Source organism: Aythya fuligula, chromosome 6 (assembly GCF_009819795.1).
Source record: "Aythya fuligula isolate bAytFul2 chromosome 6, bAytFul2.pri, whole genome shotgun sequence".
Lineage (NCBI taxonomy): Eukaryota > Metazoa > Chordata > Aves > Anseriformes > Anatidae > Aythya > Aythya fuligula.
Genome location: NC_045564.1, coordinates 19497965 through 19513097, shown reverse-complemented (window position 1 = coordinate 19513097; position 15133 = coordinate 19497965). Strand labels below are relative to the sequence as shown.

At 35.6% G+C, this 15133-nt stretch overlaps 1 protein-coding gene across 1 annotated transcript in view; it reads right to left on the bottom strand.

Annotated features, from left to right (window-relative positions):
• The window catches only part of LRP2 (LDL receptor related protein 2), a 116525-nt gene that overhangs the window by 40398 nt on the left and 60994 nt on the right, over positions 1–15133 (bottom strand). The window contains exons 33-46 of the mRNA XM_032190022.1: positions 14500–14666; positions 13080–13223; positions 12076–12185; positions 10747–10924; positions 10197–10410; positions 9500–9739; positions 9179–9367; positions 7115–8035; positions 6480–6645; positions 5495–5653; positions 4185–4474; positions 2515–2718; positions 1845–2087; positions 528–653 (exon numbers count right to left, since the gene is read on the bottom strand). Of these exons, the coding sequence (XP_032045913.1) occupies positions 528–653; positions 1845–2087; positions 2515–2718; positions 4185–4474; positions 5495–5653; positions 6480–6645; positions 7115–8035; positions 9179–9367; positions 9500–9739; positions 10197–10410; positions 10747–10924; positions 12076–12185; positions 13080–13223; positions 14500–14666 (3351 nt within the window). The remainder of the gene's footprint in view (positions 1–527; positions 654–1844; positions 2088–2514; positions 2719–4184; positions 4475–5494; positions 5654–6479; positions 6646–7114; positions 8036–9178; positions 9368–9499; positions 9740–10196; positions 10411–10746; positions 10925–12075; positions 12186–13079; positions 13224–14499; positions 14667–15133) is intronic.

Genomic DNA, 15133 nt, shown 5'->3' with positions numbered 1-15133 from the left:
CTAATACAAACATCTAGAAAAGACATGCTGTTTTGTAATTAAAGCTGATTAAAAACTACACACTTCTGTTCAATAGCTGGAACCTTAAAAAACAAAACAAAACAAAAAAATAAATCCTAAGTTAAGGTACACGCAACTGCATGAAAGAGCTAGAAGAAATTACACTTGGAACTGTATATAATTTCATTTGATTAGAATGAAAATATACTACTAATAAAATTCAGGAAAAAGCCAATTCAGTAGAATATCTCAGTGACGATTACCTTGTTAAAAAAAAAAAAGTGTGCAGAGCAAAGAAATGATCTCTCAAATGCTGCATTAAAATGGCATCAAAAAAAACGAATAAGATTTTATTAGATATAGGCACTATTTAGATGAACAAGAGTGAGTAATAAAATGCATACACCTTAGAACTCTTCAGTACTAGAAAAGAGTAGGTTTTGAGAACAGTTAGAGTTACAGCAAAGTTAAGGAGGAGTGGAATGAATTACTGAAGTACAAGAAAGTAACTGACTCTATTAACTTACCACAATGAGTAGGGCTCTCATCACTCATATCTCCACAATCATTATCACCATCACATAAATACGTTCGAGGAATGCAAATGTTTGTGCTTTGGCATTTTGTAAAACCAGACTGGCAAGTGCGCTCCGCTGTAAGGAGGGGGGAAAAAGCAAAGTTCTTTAAAGCTTCTTTTTTTTTTTTTCACGAATATACCATTGAAAGACACATAATACTGTTTAAATCCCCATCTTTGTGACTCTGATCAATCCAGAGTACATTCTTTGTAGTACATTACATATTTTCATTGCTATATTTCTCTTCAATAGTGGCTAATCCCAAATTTCCTTGGAAAATGAAAAAAGAAACATCCAAATAATGCAAACCATTTTCCTCTAATTTCTGTTCAAATGCTAAAGTATACTCATGCTGTTGATGCCATATGGAAACAATTAGGCCATTGCTTTCATTGGGACAAGTACTGTCAAAAACATTATCAAAGAAATACCTGCTAATACTCAGGACTGAGGGAATGTAAATTGACAGCTATTCACACTGTAATGCCTGATTTTGCAACCAGCTGTTACTGTGTGAATCATCATACCAACTACAAATAACTAATAGACCAAGATTTTCAAATATTCAGATTTCACTGAGAATAAAAAATAAGTCACAAATAATATAGTGCAAAAAATCAGTTTGTGAGCAAAAATGTAAAAACAGAAAATCTTCCCTAAACACATTTTTATCAAACTGTTTCTCTAACTCCAGATAATTTTTTCCATTAAGGAATATAACCTTAGTGAAAAAAAAAAAAAGTATCCTGATTAACTGTATTAGTAGTCAATACTGAACTAATCATAATTTCTATTTTATGGAAAACAAATATGACTTAACTTTTTGAAAAGTATAAGGATTATAATTTTCAAAAGCATAAATATAAACGATGCCTCTATAACAGTCAAAATATTCATTACTGATGATTACACCTAATACAATTAACATGTCATGATACAAAGTGTACAAGAAAAATCCACTGTGAACTCTGCAAAAATGTAGGCCCTGCATCCAATTCAGTTGAAATAAATCTTTTTGAAGTCAATGGGATTACTCATAATACCTAACATTAAGCACTCTATTAGTATTTATTGGATCAAGGCAGATTAAGGATTCAGTTTGTTTCAAAATGACAATCTGTAATTGTCAGAATCTGTAATGTAAATAAAAAACTTTTATCCTTTTTGCTGCCTTTGTCATAATTCTTCATACACAGGGAGATCTGCCTCTTCTTTGATCTAAAAAAACAGACTCAAATATGTACTCGGTAATTAGGATGAACTTACGGCAATTTCTCTCATCTGATGTGCCATTATCGTAACAGTTGTTTACTCCGTTGCAGACATACTGAAGAGATATACACCTTCCATTATTGCAAGTGAATTCTGTGTGGGAGTCACAAGTTCGGAATAAGCAGCCAACTTCATCACTATTGTCTCCACAGTCATTGTAGTGATCACAGCGGTAATGATAGGGTACACATCGCCCATTACCACAGGTAAAAGCCGTTGGCTGACAAGTATGGAAAGCTGTACAAAATAGTAAAATATTAAAAAAAAATAAAAATAAATAAGAAGAAAATACATGGATAAAGAATAATCTAAGTTCTCAAAGTAGAAAATCAAATCACAATGTTTTTACCTGCCAGTGCAAACACAGCTGCAAAACGTACTGCATGAAAAGTAAAATACATATTTGAATTAAACAAAGTATAGATGGGGTACACATCATATAAAGTTAATACTATAACATTTCTGGATTGTAGAGCAAATTAGTTTCCATTCAGACCTCATGATGTAAGACAACAAGTATGAGCAAGCAGGGGATCATTTCCAAACTACAGCTACATGATCTGTGATCATAAAGCCACACAAGTGATGGAGAATACTGTACAGTCAGGACAGAGTCTGCACACAGACTTTCTCATGCAGTTATTTAGTTATTTTAAATGCTTACCACACACACTCTCCAACTCATCACTGCCATCACCACAGTCGTTGTCATTGTCACATTTCCATCGCTCTGAGATGCACTGCCCATTCAGGCATGTGAAGAAACCAGCATCACACCTGGTACCGCTATCCACAATGCAGTGCTTGTTATTATTGGCTAAATACCAGCGACCTTCAGATGGGCATTGACATTCCGCACCATCTGGACCTAAATTTATGTTAGGCAGTTTAAAAAAAAAAAACAAAAACATTGATGCTTTAGATTGGGTTCTGTTAAACTGTTCACAGATGTAATACTCGAAAATGCAATGCAATGAAAACCTCATAACTCCTATAAAATCTACCTGCTTAGAAATAAGTGTGGTTACTTAGCCAGATTTTTATTTCAGTTAACTGAAGGCAAATCCATTGAAACCCAGAAGAGTTATTTTAGAGCTCCCTAGAACAGAACTTGGAGTACTTTAAAAGCTGCTTGTGTTCAAATAGTTTTTGAGTGACTGTAAGATGGTCTCTGATGCTTTCAAATGTCTGAGCTATACCAGCTGAGACTCTATCCCTCAAAATCAAAAGAGAATTTTCAAAACTCCTTGCAACAAACTAACTGCTCTTCTCAAAATCAATGAGAAGTTAGAGATGTTTTCATTCAAAACAGATTTTTTTAATGGCATTTAAGATCCTAAAAGTGAAAGCAGGCACTAAATGAGTTTTTCCAGAGTAAAGGATCATATCTTACAGAAATCCAGAACACACGAATCAGCTCTGTAGCAGTTATGTTCCTTGGGGTTGTTGCAATTCTGATTTCATGGCCATCTAGACTGGTGACCTGTTGAAGCACTTTGACTCTCTCCTTACATGAGCACAAGGAGTTATGAGGTGGGGTACATATGTCACTCTGGTCTCACCCCAATATGCAGCTGAAGATATAGTCAGACGGTGCTTCTGGGGACAATGACTCAAAAGTGTACCTGCCCCACTGTGTACAGAAATCAGTTTGTGCTATCTTCTCAGCAACTGCCCAAATTTTAAGATGAGGCAGTAGAGACCTTTTATTTGAAAAGTAACCATTAGAGAAAGATTTCATAATAACATGTAATAAAGAAATAGTGACCGTTAGCTTAGTGATGTGGTTTAGTGGAGGACTGTTAGTGTTAGGTCAGAGGTTGGACTCGATGATCATGATGGTCTCTTCCAACCTAGAAATTCTGTGATTCTGTAAAGAATCTTTAAATGTGTGATAGGAAGTATCTACTCAGTATATAGTGCATCAATATATATTTCTAACATAACTATATGCTGCTGAGCTGACTTAACATCCCACTCCAGAGGAAATAAGTTAAAATCTCAGGAAAAAAAAAATGGTTTTGGTTTAAATTAGAGAAACGTGGTTTTTATTTGCAAAGATTCTCAGGGAAAGCCCTCAAGGGTATTTGCAAAGTACCATGAGCATGAAAGGCAATCATTTTGATTGCATTATATACGTAAAATAATTATTACACATATAGAATGGTTTAGGTTGGAAGAGACCTTTAAAGATCATCTAATTCCAAGCCCCCAGACACTGCAGGGAACACTAAGGAATATTTCATCTGTCCCCATGCAAATGAAACCTATTATACTATGAGTTCTAATACAGACAATACTAACAGCTTACAGACATTAAGCGTAATAGCTTACCTGGTGCACAAATATGACTGCAACCGCCATTGAACTGGTTGCAAGGGTTGGTACACTGCTGCTGCTTGCTTTTTGCCCAGACATGAATATCCATTGGTCTTTGTGGAAGATTCATGATCATTACAATCTGATCTGAACCATCGTATTTATTAGCTCGGTAAATGCTTCGTGTGTTCCAGTCTGTCCAATATATGTGCTGATCAAACAACGTCATTGCAAATGGATGCAGAGCAGTGCTAACAATTACCTCACGGTTTGTACCAGTGAGGGTGCACCTCTCAATCTTCTGCCTAAAATAATAAAGAAATAATGACATCTTAAAATATGTCTTTCAACTTTTTAGCATTGAAAGCTAAGGAGCACTGTGCTTCTTTGAGTGTCTGTTTCTCATGTCTTACCCTATGCTAGCATCTGTCCCTCTAAAGAGGGGGGATAAAGCACCTGTTTAAGAAAAAGAGTATTCTTCTTCCCTACACATGAGAAGTCAGAATGTAGAAGACTTCACACTGTTTATGTATCTGCTGCCCTACCTTCATTAACTGAAGTCTAGACGAGAAAAGAGGATGTTTCATCTGACATTCTGCATCTGTAACGGGATCCCTAGGACAGAGTTACAGATTCCCTGCACACAGATTAATCCATGTAAGGATGCCTACCTTCCAGAAGATCCCACAGAGGCACAGACCATAAAAATTACATTACAGACATCTTTCTGTCACAGCAGCAGAGGAGAAGCCTGCAAAGGAGCTGCTGTTCTGAAAGAACCTGAGGAGAAAAGTCTGATTGCTGCAGTGATTTCTCTGAGAATATAGGTGAATTTGAATGGCTATGAACTAAACTGTTTTTAAAAGCTTTCATGCCAATGATGGAAATCCTGGTGGCATACACTGGAGGGTAAGATTCTGTCTGTTTGGCAAAAGCAAAAACTTGAAGCCAAATTCCGCCAGTGACAGCCATTAACCATGAGAAATGAATGCAAAAATGTACACTGGACTGTATGTGTAAGAGAAGATTGCTATAAAAACCATGGGTCAAAAGTAAGTTGAACAAACTTCCAATTGGTACAAATGCTATAAAGCATTGGACTAATTCTTCCTTGTGATATCACAAAACCCCCTATGGTACAGTAGTTCCGCATCAAAAATAAGAATTGACATTGTCTTGCTATTAAGTAATTCTTAATATTCTATAATACAAATTATCAAATTCCACTGAAATGCTGAAAAACAGTAAAAAACATAAAAAATAAATAATAGACCTATTTGAAAAATCATCTAAAGCAAAACAACAACTGTGTTATCAATACATACAGATTTGCATCAGCCCAGTATAGCTGCTGTTCTTCATAGTCCAGGGTAAGCCCATTTGGCCATACCAGATCTGTGCTTACAATGGGCGTTCTGAAGTTTCCTCCAAGTGTAGCTCGTTCTATCTTCGCATTGGAACTCCAGTCAGTCCAGTACATATACCTGTCAGTAACACGATTAAAAAGTTTTATTTTCAGCAAGGAAAGTTCACAAAGCTTCTAACTGCTCCAGGATATCTCCACCCTGATGACTTCCACTGAACTGTGGAGTGCAAAACCAGAGGGAAAGAACTTCTTTCCCTATTTTATCTCATATTTACAAAGGAATCTTCTAGTGGAGATAATTGGGCTCCACTGGACTGAACTCTACCCACTGAATTAAGTTTTCCCAGCTCTGATGTCTCCTTAAAATCACATATTCTCCTGCTTATATTTCTTCATTTCAAATACAGTTTAATACTGCCCCCCAAGCCTGTTAGAGATGTTTTGATATTAAAAAAAAAAAATAAAAAATAAAAAAAAATGAGGCACTCAGGAAACACAGCAACAAAAGAAAGTAAAGATCATATACAACTCCATCTCTTGGCAGTGCCACCTTGATTATCAGGTTTTGATAATCTTGAAGAAATCTTTGTTTCAACAGATATTTTTTGTTTCTCTGCCTTAGATAGCAAAGGGAGGACAGGTAGTCTCTTGATAAACACTTAATTTGAAAATCATTCTCCTTTAACCCCCAATGCCTGGCTCCCAACCTCAGTTAGAGGAGGAGCCTCATATACTACACATTCATAAATGTTCTAAAAGTCTCTGAAGAAAACTCAGACCTCTGAGGCTGATACCAGCTCAAAAACTTAAGAGTTAGATCCAAGACAATTATAAGCTTCTGGAACCTATGGCTTAGAACAGGAAGCATCTGGCAGTGTTCATTGAAGTCCAAAGTACAGCTTCATCTGCAATCATGATAAAAGTATACAAAGTGCAGCACATACCCTCTGCAGGGATCTAATACAACAGCTCTTGGTCGTGGAACCCGGGCAATCACAGTGCGGTTAGAGCCATCTGTAGCCATTGAGCTGATAGTTTGATTGAGGTAGTCACTGTAGTAAACTCTATTATTGATCCAATCAAAGGCAATGCCATCTGGAGTCCCCAGGTCTTAGACACATGCAGACACACAAACAAGTTCAGTACAGTTTCCTGAGATACTGCAATACTTTTTGTTTATGACAATGTACATACTTAGGATTGTACATAATCATAATAATTCAGTATCATTACAGGTGTCTTACAGATGAATTAAACCCATATAGTTATCTTTCCATACTGATAAATTCCCTAAATCTTTCTGCATCTCTGTGGTACTTGCTGCAATCTTAAAATTACTAAAAATACATAATAACATATAACCAGTTTTATATTTCCTTTTCATTATGATGAAGATGAAATAAGACTCTCAGAAGAGGAAAAAAATGAGCAGAATAGTAAGAAGGAGCATTTAATCAGTTATCTTAACTAAAAAGTTTACCTTGACCATTAGCATAAAAATACCTGCTGAGCTAGTGCTAGGTGCTAGTCTGTTTTTCTCAATATCCAATTATTTTGCATCACAATTCTGTGTACTTACCAGATGCAACTACTGTTGGAGTGCCCATTCCTGAGTAAATACTAATGTAGCTGATTCTTCCTGTCCCTGAAGGATAACTTTGTGTAAAATATATTCGGTTGTTTATGCTGTCAAAATCCAGGGCCACTGCAGTTCTTAATACATTGACTGTGCGGAAGGGAGGACTGTGATTTTCAGGATCTAGGTGGATACTTCTGAGGGCATTCTCAAGGGCAAAAATCAAGTAATCATCTGTTGAAATGGAACATCTCTTGCCATCGTTGCCTAGTGTTCCAAAGGCACAACCGCATTTGGGTGTTTGCATATCAGGCAGGGCAAAACACAGATGGGAACAGCCTCCATTGTTGTCCACACAAGGATTGTTGTTGATGTCAAGGGGTGAACGTGACTGAAAACGACTGTTGTAGATGGTAACATCCCTTAGCCAATTAATGTTGTCTCGGATTACTGTTGGCGGATCAGTGTTGCCTGGCTCCTTGCTGGCCTGGAAGACTTTTTTCAGGTTCCGATCCACCCAGATCATAAAATTCCCAAAGACAGTGATACCATATGGAGTTGGATAGCGACTGCCATAGCGCACAATTTCAACATCACCACCATCAGGCTGAATTCTTGCTATCATATCTAAGGAATCATCCACCCAGTAAATGTAGCCATTGCTGTGATCTATCGCCAGCCCACGAGGTGTGACAATGCCCTCAGACACCAGAACTGTTCTGTTGGTGCAGTCAAGAAATGCACGTTCTATCTTTGGATTTTGCCCATAATCTGCCCAGAACAGGTATCTGTTTTTTGGGTCTACTACTATGTGCCTTGGCATATCTATGGTAGTTTTAAGCAAAACACGGCGATAAGTTGTGTTTAAGCGCAAAACTTCTATAAAAGTCTCTGTCAGGAATGCATTTGTAAAATAAAGATTTCCTGTATTTAAAAAAGTGAGGGAAAAAAAAAGCAGAATGACAAAACAGAAAGTTAATGCACAGCATTACCACCTGAGAAACATGAGCTGATAAAATACAAAACTATAAAATGAATACCCATAAACATCTTAGAAGTTAAGAACACAAAGTATTCCACTTGGAGGAATTAGAAAAGAGATACTCAAAATGACAACAATCAATTAATTTCTAAACCCCTGATGATTTCCTTAGAGGAAACCATTGGTATGCAATCGAAAATACATTAACCACAGTTTTCTTTCTTTATTTTTTTCTATCTAAAATATTTATTCGTAATTTAGAGCTGCTTTTGGCTTGCCCTTCCATACTCTTATCCCTTTACCTTTTACAACACACAACTGTGAAATCGGTGTTTTGGCACAGCACTGCATACAGTAACTAAATTAAGTGTATATGGTAGAAGATTATCCTAAAACCCCTCCAAACCTATCAAACTCCAGAAAAAAACTTTTGCAAAACATATACACAGTATGTATATGTATAAAACAAAAATATTACTGGCAGTGGTCAGTTGATGAACACTTTCTCAAGAGTTAATATTTGAATTAATCTTTAATGTTTGAATAAAAATGGGAACTGTGAAAGGGAAAATGAAGGTTTCAAGAAAAAGTATTTCTTCTGCTTTCTTTACTTTTCAGTAAAATTTATAGGATTTCCACAGAGCAGTCTGAGGGTACATGAAAAGTCCTTTCTATCTATAACATCATCAGACAATTTCTCTGTACAATCTTCTCTGATACACGTAATTCACTATGGTAGTAAGGTATAGTAATATACTGATAACAGCCACTTAGGAATGCAAAGATAATAAAAGAAAGCTAAGATAAATATGAAAGCATCAGGTAAGGAAAGGCTCCATATATTTACTCTGTTTATCATTTTATACCTAGGTCATATACCAAAAGATAGACAAACTTTCATTTTTATATATATATAAACATAAGACGCATTCATTACTTCCTTTTCTTTTAAAATCAGCTCATAGGCATAGTTAAAATCATGTATGATTTCCATTCAAAATATTTCCTTTAGGATAAATTCATATTAGTTTACAAGTTTTACAGTGTGTAAAGAATAACATTCTCCTAAATTCACCTATACTTACCTGCTACCCAGTCAATTGCAATGCCACGGATTCCATTTCGTCCTATTCCATTTGTAACAACATTTCTGAAGTAAGAACCATCAGGTTTAATTTTACGTATTGCGTTCTGAGAGGGAACTGTGCTACTGAAGTCACACCAGTAAATGAAACCAGAGGGCATGTGAACATCCACGTGAAGTGCATTTCGTCCTGAAATGTTTTGAAAAGTAGTAATTAATTATCTTTAGTGTAAACAAACTTATTTCAAACATGGGTATGCAGGCAAGAAATGCCAAAACAGTAGGCATTACAAGATTTCCTCTTACTATAATTTTCACATACCTCTTCCTGCCAGTGGTACCATGGCTTCAGAGTGATCAGATGTCTCTAAACTAAATCCTTTAATTGCAGAAAGCATAGAAACAATTACAAATGAACTGTATGGAGAACAGGTTCTGTTATCAGGATTTAGCTGAAAGCCAGTAGCACAGGCACAGGAGAATAATCCACCAGGTACTGGTAGGCAAAGTTGTTGGCAAACTCCAATGTTATTACTGCAGCCATTTGAGGAACCAGCAGAATCTGTTGTGAAAAAAGACATGGCAACACAGAAAAATCTGAACTGTATCATCACTGACAGACATACAACCAAATTCATATACTTGCACTGTATTACCAACCAGCTGTAAAAATATCCAGCTTAATCACCATTTAAGCACACAGGTTAGTAATTAATTTGCTGCTTTCTTGTCATTTAAGATTAATGAGGCAAACGATCAGATACAACAGATACACGCATTTGAAGCTAAAGTAACAGAACTTGTTATTTAGTCATTTTTACATTGATAATATTTTTGTAAAATTATGCATGTGAATAGATGCCTTAAGAAAATGGTAAAACATCTCTCTACCAAAATGAGGTAAATGCTTTTGACACATCAAATAATTTGTTTTTAAAAAGCATGTAGCCTGTCTCTAAGACAAGCTTGATTTTTTCACAAGCTGGAAATCTTGAAATACTTCTTTAGCAAATACTTACTGTCTCTGTAATACACTCGCAAGCACTTCAATCTTGGGACGTTGTCTCTCAGTACTACTTTGTTTGCTCCAGTAGACTTGTCAACTCGTTCAATAACTTCATAATCTCTATCAGTATAGTACAGAAAGGTGTCATACACAGCAATTCCCCATGGATGAGAAAGATGAACCACCAGGGTCACACGATTTGTACCATCCACATTGCCTTTCTCAATCTAAGAAATCAATTTAAAGCTTAATATAAGTTCAATGTTACAATAAAAAAATTAAAATACAACATATGCTACTAAAATCCCTTTGTGCATAAGGTCTTTATGTACCTTCCATAGGTAGGATGGAAAAGGTCAGCAGGACACTAATAAATAATAATTCTCCATTCAAGTCATCCTACATTTTTAAAGGTAACCAGTAACAACTATTATTCAGATTTTGGTTGGTCCTGCAACTCCCAGTTCCATGAGTAAATTAACATCACTGAATTACACTTGGTAATCATAAACCCACAGATATATAAGCAGCAACAAAGCAACTATTAAAAAAGTATCTCCTACCACTCCTGTGCTTGTGACTGCCCAGTACAACTTTTGTTCCTTAATGTCAATGGTAATGAACTCCACGTGATCAAGGTTGCCAGTGAAGAGGGTTTCTATGCCTGTTCCATCCATGTTTGCACTAGCAACCTTTGCTGGGACTCCACTGTCAGTTCCCTGGTCCGTCCAATACAGCTTCCTGTAACACATCATCATACCTGTTAGGTAAAGGAGATCAATGCCCCAGACTGACTAAGACATATGCTTAAATCCATCTCCTTCCTTAGCCAAATACTTTGGTACATGATGAACAGAGATCACTTTGAATTGGACCTCAATGAAAAAAAAGATCTTGTTTTAAAAGAACAATGCCTGTTAAACCATTTTCAGAAATCTATATACTCTCCTGCATCACCCACAATACTGTCAGCAGGTAACCTCAGCAGATTATTAGCATTGTATATAACAAGAAGACAGGCAAATAATAATCCTGTTTCACGGACAGTTGCAAAGTTGCAACATTAAGTTTGGTTCCAATTTGTAATTAAAACTGCAAGTTCATAAAATCTGTATGAAACAGAATTCAATTAACTGGCTCTGGGTCATATATAGCAGTGCCACTGCTCCAGCCTCAGTTGCTGAAAAACATCTAGGGCAAAGGGTAGACTCCAAAGCAGGAACAAAAAGTCAGTCATTAATTCATCTGAAAACCTGCTGGGTCACCAGCAGAACAGTCTCATTACTAATATGGTCCTATGAAACACCGTGATTAAAAAAAAAAAAAAAAAAAAAAAAAGTATCATATTGCAGTTTTGAATACTTTGATGGAATAAATAAATAAATAAATATAGCTCTATTCATTCCATTTGTGGACTAGTGTATAGGGATCCTATGTTGGGAAAGATTAGAAAAATCATATTTAGTACTACACTACATGTGACATTCTTCCTATGTACCGTGTCTTTACTTATTGACAGGCCTCAACACAGACATCACAAGGTAATGTAAAAAAAGACTTGATAATTGTCTTTACTCTGGGTTCCCATTTTACAGTGATTCTTTTCACAATCATAATATTCTGGGATCCTTTTTAATTAAAAAAAAAAAAAATGAATGCTAGCATGTAAGTATTTGGTAAACTAAGGAAAACAGACATTCATGCAGAAATTTATGTAGTCATGCAATAATTTTCTAGGCCTCAAAAAGAATGAATAAATTGCGCACAAACATGGAAAAAAAAAAAAAAAAACACAAAACTGTCAAATCTGGGATTGAAGATTAAGACCCTAAAAATTAGGAAATATGTGTAGAAAATACTCATGCAAAACAACTGCAGCTTTAGAAATTTACCCTCTTGCTGGATCAACTGACAAACCAATTGGCATTCCAGCTCCCCGAGAAGTACCATCATTGGTGATCAGAGTTTTCCTGTACATTACTTCACCATGCAGCTTCAGGACCTATGCAAACATTGAACTTGTCAGGGCATGTAATATAGAACTTAGGATAGATTGTCAAATTAAAGGAAGGAAACCTAAATCCACCAGACTTTGAAATCACAGAAAATTTTGTCTAACGCTACAAAGTACATTGTTCAGTACTCCTAACAGTCTTTCTTTAGCATGTACTCCTTAAAGCAGCTACTTGCTGCTCAGAACCTGCCTATATTAATGAATAAGTATCCTAGTTCTAAAAATAGCTAATCTTTCAATTTCCGTAATATCTTGATAGTATTACAGGCTGAAGGGGCTGATGAAATGCTGCTTCAAGAAGTATTACCTTTTACTTATTTAAATTTGATGACTTTAGGACAAGGAAATTCATGACCAGGCACAGTAACATTAATTACAGTATTACATATTGCTTATCCTCTATTTCCCTACAATAAACAGCAGTTTTATTCTTCCCATATCATCAGACTGTTAGTCTCCAGGAAGCTACATATTATGATATCAAAGCATTTGGGAGTGGATCTTACTGTGTTTAATGACAACGTTCCTGTATTGTCAGAGGCACTGCATTGGGATCTTTAACTTCAAGTGAAAATAGTAGTAATAGCTATTGTGATAAGGAGAGTTTGTGCGTTAAACACCAGAAGCCTACTAACTTGAAGAAAAAAGAGATCTGTGCATAAATAAAGTTCACAGAATATATTGCTTTCAAAATCTTTTTGACTGTGCTCAAATTCAGGCTTGTTTCTCTAAGTGTGTAAATCAGTTCTCTTCACACTATTTGCTTCAAAAAAAAAAATCTAACTTCAGTTTTTCACTAAAAACAGTTCTAATTTCAAACTGTATACATAGTAGCAAAATATCTATGCTCTTAGTTTTCAATTGTCCTTCTTAAATAATTACCTCAATTGACTGTGTCCCTGGATTACTGTAATAAAGGTTTGCAGATATCCAGTCCAATGCTAGGCCAATAGGAGCACCAATAACAGCTGCTGGAGCAAAAACCGTCCTGTTAGATCCATCTGACCTCACTCTATGGATTTCACCCTTGGAAAAAAAGATAAGAAAAGCGACAAAATATCAAGAGCAGTTTCACAAAATTTGTTTATTCTAACTATGTGAGCAGATACTTTATATTACAATCTTTTCTTAGCAAAAATGAAAATCCAGTAGAGAGAAAATATTTTTATGTGCTCAATGCATAACCATGGTAAAAATATTATTGTAAATCATAATTATATGGTGTAAAGAGGCACCACAGTTCATTAACCAAATCAAAGTGATCAACAGAAATAAAATGGCTATATAAGCCCGATCAGTATATTTTTAAGCTATGTGCAGTCACACTACTGTAATTTGTACTTTATTATCAAAAGATTTTTATAAGGATACCTCAATGTAACCATCCTGAATAAACCTGAAATCTCATAAAGAAAAATAGTGTTCTCTGTAAACATAAATACATAAGAAACAAGTTTTTAGTAAGCTGCAATAGGAAGATCCAAAATTGAGATTATCCTTGCAGTTTTCTTCTGTAACTTCTGAAAAGGTAATTTATAGCTTGCAGACTTAATAGTATTACCTACAGTACGTGATGTTAGGGCATGATACAAAAACAAACACTCAACTCACTAATTTTGAGATTTTGCGGCAAGTTATCCTTAGGAAACATATATCTCTCAGTTTAGCAAGGACAGTCATTAAAGAGGCTTAGTCAAACAATTATAGCAAACTATTAAAAACTAGTTCAAAGTATTTTTTTTAGAACTATAAGCCTCACATTTGCTACCTGGAAGTGGCTTTGACTTTGCAACCCCATTCTTATATTTAAGAAGAAGATGCCTCTGTACTATGTTACTTCAAGAAGCGCTCAGACCAGAGACCAGGCCATGCAAGCATGTAATTTCATTCTAATAGCACGCACTCAAATACTAATGTTTAGTGCCTCTGGGTCCAAGGTACTACTCCCATGGAGAACTGTTCTGGATGTGCTTGCAGAAATAAGCCCTAGGCTAACAGATGATGAAGAGCAGATGATAGCAACGGGCTGAGAGTACAATTCTGTCAGTGTTCTCTGATATTTCCTCTTCATGTCTCTGGGTAATCCAGAAATAGCATTAATTAAATATTTTGGCTGACAGAGATTAAAACTAATTTACAAAAGAGATGAAGTATCTAGTGCTCTAGGGGGGAAAAAAACTTTAATCCTTTTCAATTATACTTCTTAAAACCATTACCTGTAATGCTAATATATTTCATTCCAAAAAATTATTTTAAATAAGTCTTATTTTACTGCGCATTTTGAACACAAAGACTAACTTACCGGATTTTCAACCCAATAGATCATCTGTTCTGAGTCATCAAAGTCAACATCAACACCATTTTGAACTCCCGCTATTGGAACCATAGCATCATTGGTCTTTTCCTCAGGGTTCAGAGAAATTCCATAAATTATATTATCTCTCACAGCAATAAGGAAAGGGTGTTCAACTGTGAAAATATACAATATAAGTCAGAGTTATGCTTCAATACTTTTCCTCTCATCAAAAAAATAGCATTGACTTGTTCCCCCCTACCAAAGGTTCCCTGATGCTTACAGAAATGATGAATATTAACATGATGCTTTGTAAAGCGCTTATATGAAAGGTTATTTTTACCTCACCAGGAGTGAAATTATCACTGTAATGTTTTAACATTGAAAGTTTCAGCACTATGCAATCACAATGCATATTCTAGGAACATGGGAACCACCAAGACAAAGCTCAGACTCTCCAAGACATTCCTGAGATCGATTCTAACAGCTACTAAGCAGGACTCAAGAAACATACAGTTACAGCAGCAAAAACTAATCTTTATTATTGAATATAACTGGGAGTTCTGTGATTTGTTGTTTTATATCTAAGGGAGTATTCCTATTCTTTTACCATAAATTTACTTTCAGGTAAACGTGTTTAAAC